This window comes from Brassica oleracea, chromosome C8, assembly GCF_000695525.1.
Source record: "Brassica oleracea var. oleracea cultivar TO1000 chromosome C8, BOL, whole genome shotgun sequence".
Taxonomy (NCBI): Eukaryota; Viridiplantae; Streptophyta; class Magnoliopsida; order Brassicales; family Brassicaceae; genus Brassica; species Brassica oleracea.
In genome coordinates, this window is record NC_027755.1 from 36916284 (window position 1) to 36933726 (window position 17443).

The 17443-nt window shown below is 32.2% G+C and overlaps 5 protein-coding genes and 1 long non-coding RNA gene across 7 annotated transcripts; 1 reads left to right on the forward strand and 5 right to left on the reverse strand.

Moving 5' to 3' along the window:
- Positions 1-832: 832 nt before the first annotated feature.
- On the reverse strand, positions 833-1796 carry LOC106310146 (glutathione S-transferase U25-like). The gene is made up of 2 exons (XM_013747353.1): positions 1429-1796; positions 833-1346 (listed from the first exon to the last, which is right to left on the reverse strand). Exons 1-2 carry the CDS (start codon positions 1780-1782, stop codon positions 1002-1004), a joined length of 699 nt encoding a protein of 232 aa, XP_013602807.1. The 5' UTR covers positions 1783-1796; the 3' UTR covers positions 833-1001.
- Positions 1797-6483: 4687 nt separating this feature from the next.
- Positions 6484-7457, reverse strand: LOC106310378 (glutathione S-transferase U25-like). Its single transcript, XM_013747611.1, has 2 exons — positions 7049-7457; positions 6484-6973 (listed from the first exon to the last, which is right to left on the reverse strand). The coding sequence occupies exons 1-2, from the start codon at positions 7361-7363 to the stop codon at positions 6629-6631; spliced, it is 660 nt and encodes a 219-aa protein (XP_013603065.1). The 5' UTR covers positions 7364-7457; the 3' UTR covers positions 6484-6628.
- A 2706-nt stretch (positions 7458-10163) lies between these two features.
- LOC106310328 (glutathione S-transferase U25-like) lies at positions 10164-11345 on the reverse strand. 2 transcript variants are annotated; one of them, XM_013747561.1, is made up of 3 exons: positions 10963-11345; positions 10617-10887; positions 10164-10387 (listed from the first exon to the last, which is right to left on the reverse strand). In XM_013747561.1, exons 1-3 carry the CDS (start codon positions 11275-11277, stop codon positions 10362-10364), a joined length of 612 nt encoding a protein of 203 aa, XP_013603015.1. In that variant the 5' UTR covers positions 11278-11345; the 3' UTR covers positions 10164-10361. The 2 variants fall into 2 exon arrangements, with proteins under 2 accessions (XP_013603015.1, XP_013603014.1); XM_013747560.1 differs by lacking the exon at positions 10164-10387 and having other exon boundaries at positions 10433-10887.
- Positions 11346-12416: 1071 nt separating this feature from the next.
- Positions 12417-14294, reverse strand: LOC106310332. The gene is made up of 4 exons (XR_001263761.1): positions 13966-14294; positions 13094-13187; positions 12822-12946; positions 12417-12718 (listed from the first exon to the last, which is right to left on the reverse strand). It is a non-coding gene; the product is annotated as an uncharacterized LOC106310332 (long non-coding RNA).
- A 443-nt stretch (positions 14295-14737) lies between these two features.
- LOC106309315 lies at positions 14738-15178 on the forward strand. Its single transcript, XM_013746356.1, has one exon. It carries the CDS (start codon positions 14738-14740, stop codon positions 15176-15178), a length of 441 nt encoding a protein of 146 aa, XP_013601810.1.
- A 998-nt stretch (positions 15179-16176) lies between these two features.
- On the reverse strand, positions 16177-17192 carry LOC106308257 (glutathione S-transferase U24). The gene is made up of 2 exons (XM_013745404.1): positions 16770-17192; positions 16177-16654 (listed from the first exon to the last, which is right to left on the reverse strand). Exons 1-2 carry the CDS (start codon positions 17082-17084, stop codon positions 16313-16315), a joined length of 657 nt encoding a protein of 218 aa, XP_013600858.1. The 5' UTR covers positions 17085-17192; the 3' UTR covers positions 16177-16312.
- Positions 17193-17443: the final 251 nt, after the last annotated feature.

The following is a 17443-nucleotide window of genomic DNA, read 5'->3' on the forward strand; positions in this document are numbered from 1 at the left end:
GTAACTACAAACTCAAATATCCCCAAATCGATTGAAACCAATATCGTTTCAAACCCTAACTACAAACCAAACATCCCCAAATCGATTGAAAACCCAAACCTTTTTCAAACCGTAACTACAAACTCAAATATCCCCAAATCGATTGAAACCAATATCGTTTCAAACCCTAACTACAAACCAAACATCCCCAAATCGATTGAAAACCCAAACCTTTTTCAAACCGTAACTACAAACTCAAATATCCCCAAATCGATTGAAACCAATATCGTTTCAAACCCTAACTACAAACCAAACATCCCCAAATCGATTGAAAACCCAAACCTTTTTCAAACCGTAACTACAAACTCAAATATCCCCAAATCGATTGAATCCCAAATCGTTTGAAACCCTAACTACAAACCGATAGATCCCCAAATCGATTGAAAAGACAAAACCGAACCCTAAACGCGAGTAAAACAACATGCAAGCTAATCTAATGCCATAAATCAACAAGAAACGGCTTCGATTTACCTCGATTATCCCAGGAGATCAAATCGCCTCTTCCATCGCCGAAAGTTTTTTTTTTCGTTTCGTCTTGCGAATGAACTTTTTTTTTGCACACCGATATACATATCTCCCCCCCCACCCAATGAGACGCGGCCACGTCACTAAGGACTCGATCCTTAAACTCCTTGTCTACGGATCGCTCTTTACCGAACTGGGCTTTGATAATATTATTTTATCCGGATTCGCCTAGGATATAGCGCTAAGGATTCGTCTAAATGGGCCGTTGCGGATGCTCTTACGGTCTTGAATTTGTTAAATGTCTACACTCGATAAATCAGAATCTTCCTCACTTCTTTCCCCACCGATCAAGATCAAGAATATTAAAAATCATCGAAGCATTTCTCGTAATGAAACAAAGATGAAACATGCTCTTATTACCCAAACCAACTCGCAGAATGTTTGTATTATTATAATGGCTTGAAGCATAGCAAAAACAAAACATAAAAATGACGGATCTACCCGACCCGTTTTTTCTTCTTAAGCTCAGGAACGAGCTCAGTGACCTTCTCTGAATCAGGAAGAGACTTAGCCACACTGTCTCTCTTCACACACCTTTTAGCCCAAGCAATAATTTTAGGACACTCTGCTTCGATGCTAAAGTTCCCATACTTCTCAAAAGCGTCGAACCAGCCGTAGAATCCAATCAGGGCTATGTCCACATAACCAAATGTTTCGCCTCCAAAGTAAGTCCTGTCCCCAAGCTCAGACTCTAGCATCTTGAGCATCTCTACGAACTCCTTCTTCCCCGCCTCTTGCTCCTCTCCTTTCACTCCCCACATCAACTTCCCTAGACCCGGCAGCTAACCACACATTGTTAATTAAATTAAACCAAATATTAACGTTTCTTGCCTTTCGATCTTTATAAGTTTTTTTTTATTTTACCATTTTGTCGATGAAACTTCCCCAAAACCTGGCCTGAGCTCTTTGGTAAGGATCAGAAGGAAGGATTGGGTTCTCCCTTGGCCAAGTCTCGTCAATGTACTCGACCTGGATGAGAGATTCACAGACCGGTTTGCCATTGTGGATTAGAACCGGTATTTTCTTATGAACCGGGTTCATCTCGAGGAGCAAAGCACTTTTATTACACAGATCTTGTTCTATGTAATCGAATTTTATGTTTTTCTCCTCTAGAGCAATCCTCGTCCTCACTCCGAACATACTCGGCCAGTAATCCAGAAGAATCACCTCGTCCACCATTGTTGCTCTTTGATTAAGCTTACTGAGATATTCTATCATTTGTTTGTTTTGTGTCTTAATGAAGGTGTATGGTGAAGAGAAGCAAGGTTACTATTATTTATAGTGGATATGCCCAACAAAAAGAGAATGGACCCACGATACTGTATTGACAACTTTTAAATAAAGTTTCAACACGTGTTTTATTCAGGGTAAGTGAGCTTTCGCTTTTGCAGCTTTGTGTAAAGTTAAGGGGGGTGATTTGCTAGGTTGTAGCAGTAGAAAATTTACTTTTAAAATTTAGTATGTAAAATTTTTTTTTTTAGATATTTGGATTTAGATTTTTGGATTTAGATTTAGATTTAAAAAGACGATACTTTAAAAAATAAGATTTTTACAACTATTTTTTGTGTGTTTTTGATGTAATTTTAATTTTTTGGTTGTAACTTAAAAAACTAGGATAAAGCATGATTGGTAGTATTTAAGTATGTAGATGAAAATTAAAGCTAAAGTCACTTCCTACAACCCAACCAATCACCTCTAATATAATAATATACTGGGTGTTTTTCTACGCTATGTGCCGTGAGATTTGTTTTTAAATAAAAATTTTATATTATATTTTTTTAATTTATTTTTTTATCAATATTTCAATATAAATTTTGATTTAATTGAACATAATATTAAGATAAAATAAGTAATATTGTCTATTTTAAATTATAATCTTAGATAGATTTTTATCTAGTTTTTGGATAAAATATATTAAATTAACTTGGATATAATTAATTAAAAATTTTGATATTAAAGTTGTATAATTATTAAAGAGTATAACTAAAAAATATTTCTAAAATTTGTAGATATAAAAAAGAAGCTAATATATTACATTTAAAAATTTTTTTCTTTAACTGTAAAAAAAATTGAAAATCCTTTTTAGTAGTAAATTTGTATAATTATAAAAAATAGATATAAATAATATTTAAAATTTGTAAAATATTATTATATTTTATTATTATGTTATTTATGTCATATTTGAATTGATTTACTTTAATGATGATGTATAATTTACTATCATATTCTATAAAAATTTCCAAAAATATAAATAAACATGAAATATAATTGTCCATGTCACATTTAGTCATAAGCCATGTCATCAATTCTAATATGTCGTTTCATACTTATTTAGTGAAAATTATTGTAGAAATAATATGTGTCAAAATCAATTTTCAAATAATATCTAGGGGACCAGCACAATGTTACATAGCTTTCAGTTTTCATAATTTTAAGATAAATGTTATACTGTATAGTAATTATTTATATCTATACTTATTAATTCGAAGTACACTATTATTTAAGTCAAAATGTATTTCAGTATTCTTTTAACACACACTCTAGTAATATCGACATTAGTTTGTTTATCTTCTCAAATCTATACTATTAAAAGGAAATGAATCCTACAAAATCTACATAAAAAAAATTGTTACACCTTTTTATTTTTAGTCCAATCTATTATATACAATCAAATATTATAACCAACCCCTACTACATAGCAACCAAATAATATTCTCTAACATCTATAAATATATGTAACTTCTCTTTTAATTTCAATTTTTTTTGTGACCCACTTATCTTATCTACATATAAAAATGCTTAATGGTTACCAAACGTGCCTACCTATAGTATCTACAACTTATAACATCTATCATTAATGATATACCAATATCAACAATATTAAAAACAAATTATAGCAGACATTGTGGACAATATATAAGGTTTTGTATTATGTTCTTAGATCATTGTTGGGATTGCAATACTAAATTAGAAAAAATGTGCCAAGTAAATCTTAAATCTCATCAACTCGGACCAAGTATGGAACGATTCCTTTCGGGTTCCAGACATTTAGATCAACTAGGTATTTGAATATTTTCAGTTCGGATTCAGATCGGATATTTTCAGGTCTGGATCAGTTCGCATCAATAATGTAAATAACTATAATTTTTGGGTATATGACAAGTCGGGTTAGTTTGGATATTTAGGATACGAAAATATTGTAAATACCCGAAAACACAAAAAATATCTGAAACACAAAATTTTTGAAAACTCAAAAAAATACCCGAAAATAGTCAAATACCTTAAACAACCCAAATTTTTTACCCAAAACATAAACTAAAGAATTGAAAAATACCCAAAATTCTATTCGAATACCCAAAATATATAAGTAAAATTTTGATAGCTTTACTCTTTTAACTTACAAATATCCATAATACCGAAAACATATCTTAAATACCCAGATACAAAAAAAAAATTGGGTACTTTAGGTAGCTGATCGATTCTCAAATAGGACACAGACCAAACCAAAACCCGCAGGTCCAAAAATATACCCAATGGGTACTTTGTCTTGGACCTGGACACAAATTGAATATGTATTTTCGTGGTAGTTTTGGTTTGATTTTATACGTTCGGATAAAGTGCTTATATTGTCTGATAGAAAGTTACATAAAAGTATACATACAAAATCTCAAATAAACTAATTAAGTTTAAATAAATTTTCTTCATCGATATATACAACTTTGTAACATAATAATGTACAACACCCAAAATACTAATTCATATCAAAGTGTGTTTTTATCTATAATCCAACAAATCCGCGTTTTTGAAGCGCGGATCAAAATCTAGTAGATAATTAAGAGTTGGGAACAAATCCGAAAATATCTAATATAATTATAACCAAACATATATTTTTAGGATCTTTTAAAATATGTATGTAGACGCTTATTAATTGGATTTAAGGACAATATTTTTTAAGAACAAAATTTAGGTTCACCTTAACTTCTAGGACTAATCAAAGTACCACGTAGATTATTAAATAAATAATATAAAACTAGAGCTTGACCCGCACGCTCGTGCGGGTATTTATTTTTAGTTTTATGTATAAAGTATTATTTAAATGTTTATTAGTTAATATTTTAATATTTATCATATTTTAAAAATTTTATAAACATCATAGTGAAATAGTTTACATGTTGGAAAGAAATATTGATCCATGTGTCATATTAAACTTTCAACAAACATTTAACCATTGATATGTTTGAGTAATGTTTCTTTTAACACGAAATTATTTCCCAACTCTATAATATTTTAAATATTTTGTTTATATATGGGTCATATAGTGAGATTTAGATACATCAGAAAAAAATATTTTATTATAAACATTAATTATTATTCTACAAGTAATTTTATGATATTTAAAACTTTATATAGATAAATGTATTGTTGAAAATAATTAATAGTGACTGAAATGAATAAAAATGTATTTTAGAAATATTTAAATTATATATATTTTATGCAACATTTAGATCGATTATAAACAATCCATATTGTTCTACAAGTAATTCAAAAATAGTTGAACTTTAGCATAGATAGATTTTATTGTTTAAAATAATTAATAGTAATGGTTAAACATATATTTTAAAAAAAATTAAAATACATATATTGTAAGCCTTACAAACTAAATATGTGGAATTTATATGATACTTAGGAAATATTATATTATACTATTAAAAACGTTTTTAAAATTTGAATTTTCCTAAAATTTAGCTAAATCATTTTAGGAAATATGTTGATCACAAATTTTTTTACTAAATTGGATTCAGGAAATGATTTAATAAAATAGGAAAAACAAAGATTACTTAAATGTAAGTTTATTTAATTTTTAGTGGCATTGGATTGTAAATATTATGCAAGTTTAAGGGTTAGTTTATATTTGTACTTCTATTTTAATAGATTAGATTAAAAAAATAGTTAAAAAAATGACTCCAATTTTAACGATGCTAACGCCACCAGCTAAATCCTAAACCCTAAATTTTAAATCATAAATTATAGACCCTAAATTCTATACCCAAATTCTAGATCATAAACCCAAACTCTATACTCTAAACTAAAATCCTTGACCTTAAACCCAAACCATATACGCTAAACCCAAATTCTAGATCCTAAATCCTAAATCCAAATCTTATACCCTAATTTAAAATTTAAGATTTAGAGTTTAGGGTTTAGCCGGCGGCGTTAGTGTCATTAAAATTTAAGTCATTCTTTTTCTGTTATTTTTTAAAAAAGTTTATATTTTTTATTTAATAATCCACGTGACATTTTGATTGGTCCTAAAAGGTGAGATGAATTTAAAGGTTTGAAATATCCATTTTTCAAATACTATTATCCCCTATATATTAATCTTGGAACATTACAATATGTTTTCTTAGCCACGTGTTATCACGAGGATAATTTTTAGAATTTTTAAAAAATAAATTGATTCATATAAAAATATAGTATTTTTTTATTAAACTAACTATCAAATGAGTGAACCTGAATTTTGTTTAAAATATTAGATAGCACATGTTTCATCGTCCTATAATTTTTAATTCTATTACATATAATTTAAGAGAAAATTTAATGGCACGTTTTTAATTGGACATAAAAGTACTTGGCATGAATCTTTGACACTTACCAGAACTCATATGTTTGGATACTCTGAAAGTCTGAAACCTAGTTAATAAGTAACTACACCTTTTTTTTTATATCAGAAGATTGGGAGTAGAAATCCGTAATCCCTCCGAACCAACAACACATTATGTAATATTAGTTTTGTTTAAGTGGTCACTCGAAACTTCTGACACAATAGCCCGTGGATAATGAATGATTATCCTATTTAGTTTTTTTTTTTTTTTGTAAAAGATTATCCTATTTAGTTCTTTCCACCACAATCAAGATCTAGAAAACGAAGAACCATTAAAGCATTTCTCATAGTGAAACAACTGGAGGATGTTTGTATTATTATAATGATTTCAAACAAAGCTGGAACAAAACAAAAACTGAAAAGAAAAGAAAAAGACAGAACATAAATGATATTATTATAGATCTACTCGATACCCATTTTTTTCTTTAGCTCAGGAACGAGCTCAGTGACCTTCTCTGAATCAGGAAGAGACTTAGCCACACTGTCTCTCTTTATACAACTTTTAGCCCAAGCAATAATTTTAGGACACTGTGCTTCGATGCTAAAATTCCCATACTTCTCAAAAGCGTCGAACCAGCAGTAGTATCCAATCAGAGCTATGTCCACATAACCGAATGCTTCGCCTCCGAAGTAAGTCTTGTCTCCAAGCTCCGACTCTACCGTCTTGAGCATCTCTATGAACTCCTTCTTCCCCGCCTCTTGCTCCTCCCCTTTCGCTCCCCACATCAACCTCACTAGCCCGGGCACCTAACCACATATTGTTAACCAAATGAAACTTCATCGACAAAATGGTATAAGAAAAAACATCATAAATATTTATACCATTTTGTCGATGAAGTCTCCCCAAAACTTGGCCTGAGCTCTTTGGTAAGGATCAGAAGGAAGGAGTGGAATTTTACCTGGCCAAGTTTCGTCAATGTACTCGACCTGGATAAGAGATTCACAGACTGGTTTGCCATTGTGGATGAGAACCGGTATTTTCTTATGAACCGGGTTCATCTCTAGGAGCAAGGAGCTTTTATTAAACAGATCTTGTTCTCTATAGTCAAATTTAATGTCTTTCTCTTCTAGAGCAATTCTCGTCCTCACTCCGAATGTACTCGGCCAATAACCGAGAAGAATCACCTCGTCCACCATTAGTTTTGCTATTTGGTTAAGCTAGCTTACTGAGAAGCAAGTTACTGTAATTTATGGAGGATATGCCCAACAAAAGAGAATGAATCCACAATCTTTGTTAAAAAAGTATATTGTCTGTATTTAAAACTTTTAAATAATACTAGTACATAGGGCTTTTTATTTTGCAGCTTTGCTTAAAGTTAATATAAAGTGTGATCGGTTATATTCCATCCGTTCCTTAATGATAGATTTTTTAGAAAAAAAATTTGTTTCAAAAATATATATTTTTTATGTTTTCTGTGAAAAAATTATAAACTTTAAGAAAATTAATTGATTTTACGGTTAAAAGTTATTGAAAACTGAAAATTACAAAAAAATGATACATTTATTATGGTAGTTTAATGTGTTTTCTAAATATGCGTGAAAACACTAAAAAAATCTATCTTTTAAGAACAGAGGGATTATAATATTTGGTATTAGATTATTGCGTGGCATTAATCTGCTTCTTTTCTTTATGCTATTTTTTTGTCAACCTTTTCTTTATGCTACTACAGCTGCATGGGTGGCTTGTTTCATGCACTTGGTAAAATTTATTACTCGGTTGAACTCGAAAAAAAGAGTAAGATAAAATTTTGGAGGAGTATATTTTTTTATCGACAAACATCTAAATATTGGGGTTTTAAAGTTTTGTTTTTGTCTAAGAACATGAAAGCATTATAGTACAAATTTTAACGGGATAATAGTATAGTATAGGATGTAAAGCAGTAATAATAATACAAAAACTAATAAATTTGATGTCATTGTCAATGATATACATAGCTAATATTTTTTTGACAATAAAGTTTTACAAAATTTACTTAATAGTTATTCTGCTGGATAGCTATTATTATATCTGGTGTATTAATTCTCACTATGTTATTATTTAACTCAAAGTGTATTTCAACATTCTTTTTCTTTTTTTTTTAACATACAATCCAATATTGTACACACTCAGTGGTTTGTTTATCTGTTCATGAAAAAATTAACAGCTGGGAACAAATGTGAAAGAATGTCTAATATATTATTTTATTATCCAAACTAACATCTCTTTTCAGTTAAGTTTCAAAAAAAACATATCTTTTCAGGGTCTTATAAATATGTCTGTAGACGTTCTTTTGTGAAATGAAATGGGAAAATTCCTTAAAAATACACAAACTAATTTTCATTTGCTAATATAATAAACACTAACTATTTTGGATCTCCGTTTAATACACAAACTAATTTTCGTTGCCTATTAAATACACAAACTTTTGAAATTCGCAGATTTTACACATCATTTCAGACGGCGTTAACTATATTTAACGAAAGTGACAACGGTGTTAGTGTTTAATTAATATGTGTTAAATTGTAAAAAGAAAATTCCTTAAAAATACACAAACTATTTTTTATTTGCTAATAAAAGACACTAACTATTTTGGATCTCCGTTTAATACACAAACTAATTTTTGTTTTCTATTAAATACACAAACTTTTGAAATTTTCAGATTTTATACATTGATTTAGACAATGTCAATTATGTTTAACAGAAGTGAAGATAATGTTAGTGTTTAATTGAGCATGTGGTTAAACTGTGAAGAAAAAAATCCTTAAAAATCATCCCGATAGATTATATTGTTAGCTTTCTTCTCCATTACACTTCCATAGTGTAAAAAATTTTTTTGATGAAATTTCAAATTTTTTTTATCATAGTAGAAAGAATATATGTAGAAATTAATTGATAATGCTAAACTTATTTATCATAGTGTAAATTAAAGCGAATAACAAGAATCAGAAATGCATAACACTAAACTAATTCCAAAATCAGAAACTCGTTTAAAACTACATTGTTTTCTTCTTCATTTTTCACGACATGGAAATCGACTCCACTTCGAATCGATATAAAGAGAAATCAAAGTAAAGAAGAAGAAAATGAATATAGTTTGGAGAATAAAATAGGTTGGAACAGATTAGAGTGTCAAACTCGAATTGAAACTAACTCAAATTAATTTTAATTGGCTGAGGGTGAGCTTGCTTTTCATAGTTAAACCATTTGTTTAATTAAAACTAACATCATCTGTTAAACATAGTTGACATCGTCTAAATCGATGTGTAAAATCTGCAAATTTCAAAAGTTTGTGTATTTAATGGAAAACAAAATTTAGTTTGTGTATTAAACGGAGATCCAAAATAATTTGTGTATTTCATTGGGAAATGAAAAATAGTTTGTGTATTTTTAAGAAATTTTATTGTCAAAATCTAAACACATGTTAATTAAACACTAACGCCGTCGTCACTTCCGTTAAATATAGTTAATGCCGTCTAAAACGTTGCGTAAAATCTGCGAATTTCAAAAGTTTCTGTTTTAATAGGGAACGAAAATTAATTCGTGTATTAAACGGAGATCCAAAATAATTTGTGTATTTTATTAGCAAATAAAAATTAATCCATGTATTTTTAAGGAATTTTCTCTATAAACGTAAAACAGCAACCCACGTAATAGTACTCTAAATTAGTTTCACGTGCTTTAACTATTAATTACGTATATAATCTAAGTTACATTTTAATATTAGTATGGTATTTAAAATACAAAAGTTATAAGTGGCTGAATGTCACCTAACACTTATTTTTGTTTGTTAACATTCTCACCTACTTTCTGGAACCACGTTTAAAATATGTTGGGCGGCACATGTTAAATATACTGATCTCCGCTGCACTTCTGTTTCGGTTCAAACTTGTTCAATTTTTTTTTTAAATGAACAAGAGAAAAGCTAACAAGACTTGCACGTAATTCTAAAAGAAAAAATGAGTAGAACATGAACAGAGACCAAAAGGTCCAAAACTGATTTGAATTAAGGACCAGTTTGAATAGCCCGTTTTATATTGGACCTAAAGTATCCGAATCGTTGCCAGGGCTGATATGGTTTTGCTTTTATTTGAAACAAACATGTTTAGATACCCTAAAACCTTGTAACTAGACATTTCGATGACTCAAGAGTCTTCTTCAGATTTTTCCACCACGATCAAGATCTAAAAGATTACAAACCATTGAAGCATTTGTTTAGTGAAACCATTAGAGGATGTTTGTATTATTATGATAACTTCAAAGTTCAAACCGAGCAGAAACAAAACATCAACTGAAAAGGTACGAAAAAAGACAGAACATAGATTAAATTATAACAGAACTACTCGATACCAATTTTTTTCTTTAGCTCAGGAACGAACTTAGTGATCTTGTCTGAATTAGGAAGAGACTTACCCACACTCTCTCTCTTCATACACCTTTTAGCCCAAGCAATCAGCTTTGGACACTCTGCTTCGATGCTAAAATTCCCACACTTCTCCAAAACGTCGAACCAGCAGTAGAATCCGATCATAGCTATATCCACATAGCCGAATGTTTCACCTCCAAAGTAAGTCTTGTCTCCAAGCTCAGACTCTAGCATCTTGAGCATCTCAATGAACTCCTTCGTCCCCGCCTCTTGCTCCTCTCCTTTCGCTCCCCATATCAACCTCGTTGGACCATACACCTAAACCAGAATTGTTAAACACATTAAACCAAACTCTAACAAAAGCTTAAATATTTTAGAAGTTTTTTTTATTACCTTTTTGTCGATGAAATCTCCCCAAAACTTGGCCTGAGCTCTTTGGTAAGGATCAGAAGGAAGGAACGAGTTGCCCCCTGGCCAAGTCTCGTCGATGTACTCGACCTGGATGAGAGATTCACAAACCGGTTTACCATTGTGGATAAGAACCGGGATTTTCTTATGAACCGGGTTCATCTCGAGGAGAAACGGGCTTTTATTGAATAGGTCTTGTTCTCTGTAGTCGAACTTGATGTTCTTCTCCTCTAGAGCAACCCTCGTCCTCATTCCGAACATACTCGGCCAGTAGTCCAGAAGAATCACCTCGTCCGCCATTGTTGCTCTTCCACTTAACCTCACTGAGATATACTAATGTGTTTGTTTGGTGTCTCTAAGTGTAATATGGATAGAAGAAGCAAGGTTCGGTCATTTATATAGCGGAGATAGTCAACAAAAAGAGATTGAATTGATTTTTGCTTCCTGGTTAATACTGAAATGCATTAACTTTCACATTAAAAAGATTTCCAAACTAGTAAATAAAATTTGTACTTAGCATTTTAATACTATGAAGTTGACTTGACTGAACATATCCTTTTCTTTAGCTTTAACATTAAAGTCAGAGATTGTGAAATATTAATGTTTGAATCTCTGACTTTTAACGTTAAAGCTAGTGATAGGAAACGTAATAAATTCAAAAGGTCATTCCCTTCTTGCATGCTAATGAAAATACTGTCGAATTAATTTTCTTTGGTCAACAATTGATAAAATTAATGCAATATCTGACTTTGTTGTGTGTTCTGAATATGAGTGTAGTGATCGGCTTTGTACTTACTTGTGTTTTCTTCGACTATTGTATTAACTATAGTAAGTTTAATCGAAGAAGGTCACTGCATGCGTCATCGTTCTTATGATGGTGGGAAAATTCAAAATCTGGTTTATGCTTGGTACGGTTTAAGTATCGGTTATCATTTAGAGCGTTAACCTCACGTAACAACGACGCGCTTCTTAGAGCAGCATTAACATAGAAACCTTAAATGGATCTCTTATTTTTTTTTTAATACTTTTTAATTGTAAAAGTGAATTAAAAGACTGGATTAAGAGACCCGAAAATTTACATGCTCTAATGCAAATCTCTTAGTTAAGAGTTCTTAAATTTTTTTTTTAATTAAAACAAATTTTTTTTAATTTTTCTTATTAAACTTAAATTTTTCCTTAAAACATAGTACGAGAAAACATTTTAAATATTGATTTTGAAATAAAAACATAATAATATAAAAACAAAGATTAGTAAAATAAACGATAATAATTTGAAAATTAGAAAAAAGAACATGAGAAGGAGAAAGAAAGGAAGAACATGAGAAGGAAGAACAAAGAGTTGTAAGTTGTAACGTTGAACGTTTTCGAGCCTTGTAACGTTGATTATGTGATGTATATAGTACAAACCTCATATTTACTCCATTCAAAACCATAGCAAGTGTAAAGAAAAACAATTTTTTTAAAGAAGTACGAGAAAGTCAAAACACACTTGTACATGGTGATGTTATAATCAAATGACCAAATAATTTGGTAATGAAACTATTAAGAACGTTGAGACAAATCCTAATGTGGAAATCATTACACAAGTATCATCAATACAACCTTTAAGGAATCGACCTTTTCTCAGGATCCAAGGGACTCTGTCTGATGTCGACTACACTGAGAGACAATAGATATTCTGCTATTTGAAAACAATACTAGCTTTGCACAATGAAGCTTCCATGGACCACTGCGACTATCACTGAAAGAAACAACCATCTACCAGAGTTTACAATATGAATCTTCTTAAACTGTTAGAAATTCATCCTGACACAAAACAGAAGTATATACAATTATGTTGATACCTCTGGTCTTTGTAGGTCGATGGAATGCCTAGCCTTGGATCTTCTCCTTGACTAAGAGCAATCAGCTATAAACAAACATTAAGCGTGCTACTGTCGTTGGAAACAGAGCCTTGGTCACTTCCATCCTAAATCAGAAAGATAATTTACATATAGGCTAAATTCATGGCTGCAAATGGAGCTCAACATATAACAAGTGCTGAGTTTACAAAGTGGAAAACAAAACTCAAAATCTATTACAAAGGAAGTGAGCATATTATCTGTTGAGAATTTACATCTCAGTGTGTGAGCAGCTTAGAGTCACATGCCACTCTTCTGTAATATGAATGTCCAGACGTTGTCACAGAATCTGTAAGTGTGCAGGTACCCCTGCACAAGAAGTAAAGAAGAAACGAGATTATAAACTTGGTTGTTTCATCTGCGAAAGCTCTCTCTTAAATCTTGCAGGGATTAACATTTGGCTATGAAAGTAGAGTTAGCAGGGGTTAGATGACGAAAGAGAATTAATGTCAACCACTAGAGACACTGGCACAAGAACTTGCGATTAAGCTGTATGAATTGACACAAATCTAAATAGTCTTGAAGTAACAGAAGTAAGCTCCTGCTTATAAGCCAGATAACTGAATCCATTCAGCTTAATCTCAAGTTGAACTTCTTTCCTCTAAGAAATCATACATGTGCTAGCTTTAACCTTATTATATATATGACATCTAAAAACTCTAATCTTGGTAGAATTCATGACAGTTTCAGTATTTCCTGAGATAACCAATGTATGCAAGGCCGTAAGCACCTAATAATAAGGCAGATAACTGAACCAATACAGCTTAAAACAAGTTGCCAGCGAAAGAAACTGAACACTTTGACATAAAGTATTACACTTTTAGAGGTATCAGAAACTATTAGATGAGGTACCTACTCAACAGAAACGAACAATTTAACCCGAATGTTAAAGAAACACCCTAAACTTTCTACTCTAAAACACTGTTCCATATTGTCCAAAAAAAAAAAAAAAACACTGTTCCATGAAATATTAAAACTGCATCAGGTCCAAACAGCAAAACGTACGAACTAAAGCAAGATTAGTTAAGAACTAAAGATTCAATATTTCACGACAAAGGATTAAAACTGCGACAATACTAAAACTCACCTTAATAGACACCTTAGTCTTCACTTGTGCCTTCGATTTCGTTTTCGTCTTCATAATAACATATGGCCTTCGATTTCGATTCAGAACAAAACCCTCGCCTTTGATTTCGATTCAGAACAAACCTCTCTCCTCCCAAAACAAACCTCTCTCCTTCTTCCGCGACGGCCAGGAGGCATTATCCGTGGGGGTAGAGGCGGCGATCACCAGGAAGAACGCGATCATCACCTCGTACAGAGATCAAGGCTTTTCGTCTGGAGAGAGAAAGAGAGCCCAATGGCTACACCTGTCTCAGAAGATACGACTCTTAGATCACCTTTAACAGTAGCTCTTATAACTGCTTTTTTTTTAAAAAAAAAAATTAAAAATAAGCTGATCCCACCTTATAATCAAGAGCTGCCTCATCTGCCTCTTCTATAGGAGGCTAGTTTAGTTTGGTTTTTGGACTGCGGACCCCACCAATATATGGCAATCCGCGATTGGTTTGATTTTTTTTTTTCTTAAAAAACCAAAAGAAAAAGAAAACACCTAAAAAATTGTGCCTAAGAACTTTACCATTAATTATGCTCTTAAGCTCTTTAATTAAGGGATGGTTCTTCGCTTAATACATAATTTTCTTTTTTTCAATACCAAAAACACTAAATACCCACCGTAAGAAATATTGATAATCCTACCCTAATGAAGACAGTTTTTAGTTCCGAGTTCGAGAGAGTTGATCACTTTAAGTAACTTGTCTGCGTTGACTCAGGTTAAAAAGCGTACGGCGAGTACGACGATGATGAAAGGGATATCATTTTCTGAGTCTAATAGTTTCCAACCAAACATTGAATTCAATCGAGCCAAGCCTCCGATCATCTTTGTGAACCCAATCTCATCTCGATCTTACCTCCGGTCTCTGAGAAGATCCCTCCGTGTTCAATCACTCTCCGTCGACTCATCCACAAACCTGAACGCTAAATCAACAATTGACCCCCACGCGCCGCCGCTGGTGGTTGTGGGATCAGCCGACATATCGATAGATTACCGAAATAAGGCGAAACGATATCAGCCAAGACAGGGCAAACGCTCGCCGGAGGAAAAGGCGCGAATCAGGCGGTCTGTGGAGCTAAGCTGCTTTATCCAACTTACTTGGTGGGAGGAGACGACGGGACACGCGGTTGTGATGCTGCAAGAGGACGGTCAGAACTCCGATTATTATAGTAGGTGGTGCTTTTGAAATTGAATATTTAAAAACTTTTAAACAATATAAATTCAATAAACATAACCTAACTCTTTTGAAGTTTACAATTTACCATTATTACTTAATAAAGATGCATTGAAAATATAAAAAAGTGTCGTTTTGGGTTTATGCACACAAATTAAGAAAATAATTAATTTTGTATATTTTCTATATAAAAACACAATTACTTATACAACCAATAAAAAAATAAATTATTAAATAAAATTAATAAATTTTGTATTAAAAGTAAAAATCAACACTTATTTTGTAACGAAATTTTTTTTCTATAACGATACTTAATATGAAACGAAGGAAATTATCTTTTAAAAACAAATATTCTTTCTTTCCCTTTTGATCTATAACAAAGTAGATAGTTACTTACTAGAGTTCAGCTCCAACAGTACAGATTAATCACATGATTCACAAATAGCGCCAGTTGATTACGCCACTGCCTACGACATCGTATCATATTTTTCTCTCCACTAAAATATTTTATAGATCATTGTCGGTCATCACAAGATAATGTAAAAAAGGACAACAACAATGAAACTGTCTCCATGCATCTCTTTCAATGATTGCTTCTCAAGCAAGTAAATTTACACATTGATTAATTGGTTTTTTAATTGTTTTTTGCTTCTTTTTTTTTATTTCAATTTACTGTTATGGTTCTTCCTGATCCGAATATTTTCAGAATATCGATTTTGTGCTCTTCGGTTTAGGGTTTCTAGTTAACTATTTAAGTATTCTTTAATTTGGCATCGTAACAGCCCTAAATCTGTGATCAATAATGCAATATCCGATGGTGGATATTCCTAGAGTTTTCCTCGATATGGCCATCAGCTTCAAAACGGTTGGTCGGATCGTGATTGAGCTCTTCGCCGACACAAACCAGTGCCAGCGAGAAAGACATGTATAAGGAAGTTCAGTCAGAAAAATGGATTAATGATCCTTATAATTTCATGATTTGAGTTGACATGTATCCTTTTATTATAGGCTTTTCAACTAATTGAAAATTTATTTCCAAATATAATGAAGACGCGAACAGAATCTTCGTATTATTCTGCAGAAGAAAACCTTTGAAAGAGAGAAAGAACATAACAAAGAGCAAGATATAGAACAACAGAAGATGATCTACTCGAGGCCAAGACTCTTCCTACGCTCAGAAATGAGCGCAATGAGTTTCTCCAACTCAGGCAGGGTTTTAGTGACGCTATCTCTCTGCAAACACCTTTTAGCCCATGCAATCAATTTTGAACACTCTGATTCAATACTAACATTCCCATATTTCTCGTACACCCCAAACCAGCTGTAGAACCCGATGAGAGCTATATCAACAAACCCAAACGTCTTGCCTCCAAAGTAATGTTTTTCACCAAGCTCGGACTCTAGCGTCTTGAGTATCTCGATTAACTCCTTGGATGCTTCTTGCTCCTCACTTTTCGTTGCCCAAACTCTCTTCGCCGTAACACTCATCTGATCCATATTTGTTAAGTTTCAAACATCAAACAAAAACCAATTCAAGATACATGGCCTTTTTTATCATGTATATATAAGCCGAAGAATATATATTTTTTAGGAATTAAAATACCTTTTTGTCGATGAAGTCGGCCCAGAACTTGGCCTGCGCTCTCTCGTAAGGATCGGAGGGAAGGAGTGGGTTTTCACCGGGCCAAGTCTCGTCGATGTACTCGATCTGAATGAGAGATTCACAGACCGGTTTACCATTGTGAACGAGAACCGGGATTTTCTTATGAACCGGGTTCATCTCGAGGAGCAAGGCACTTTTATTCACAAGATCTTGTTCTCTATAATCGTACTTGACTTTCTTCTCCTCCAGAGCAATCCTCGTCCTCATCCCATACACACTCGCCCAAAAATCCAGAAGAACCACCTCGTCAGCCATTGTTGCTCCTTGATTAAACTCAGTTTGTTTCTTTTCTTATTGTGTAGAGAAGACTGAATAAAAGTGAACTACAATAGGTCATTTATAGGGGTATTAATTAGCTGAATTTCAAACGCATTTTGCTTGCCATTTGAAAAAATCAGAAATTATATATATAATGGAGAACAATTTTGATTCAGCTTCTCTACTTCTTTATTCGTTTGTATTATTGTCGTTGCTTAGGCCACTGCATGCGTCATCCATCGTACTTATGATGGTGAGAAAAATCAAAATCTGGTTTATGCTTGGTACGGTTTAAGTATCGGTTAACATTTAGAGCGTGACTTTCACCGCAAGAGTGACGCGCGTCTAAGACAAAG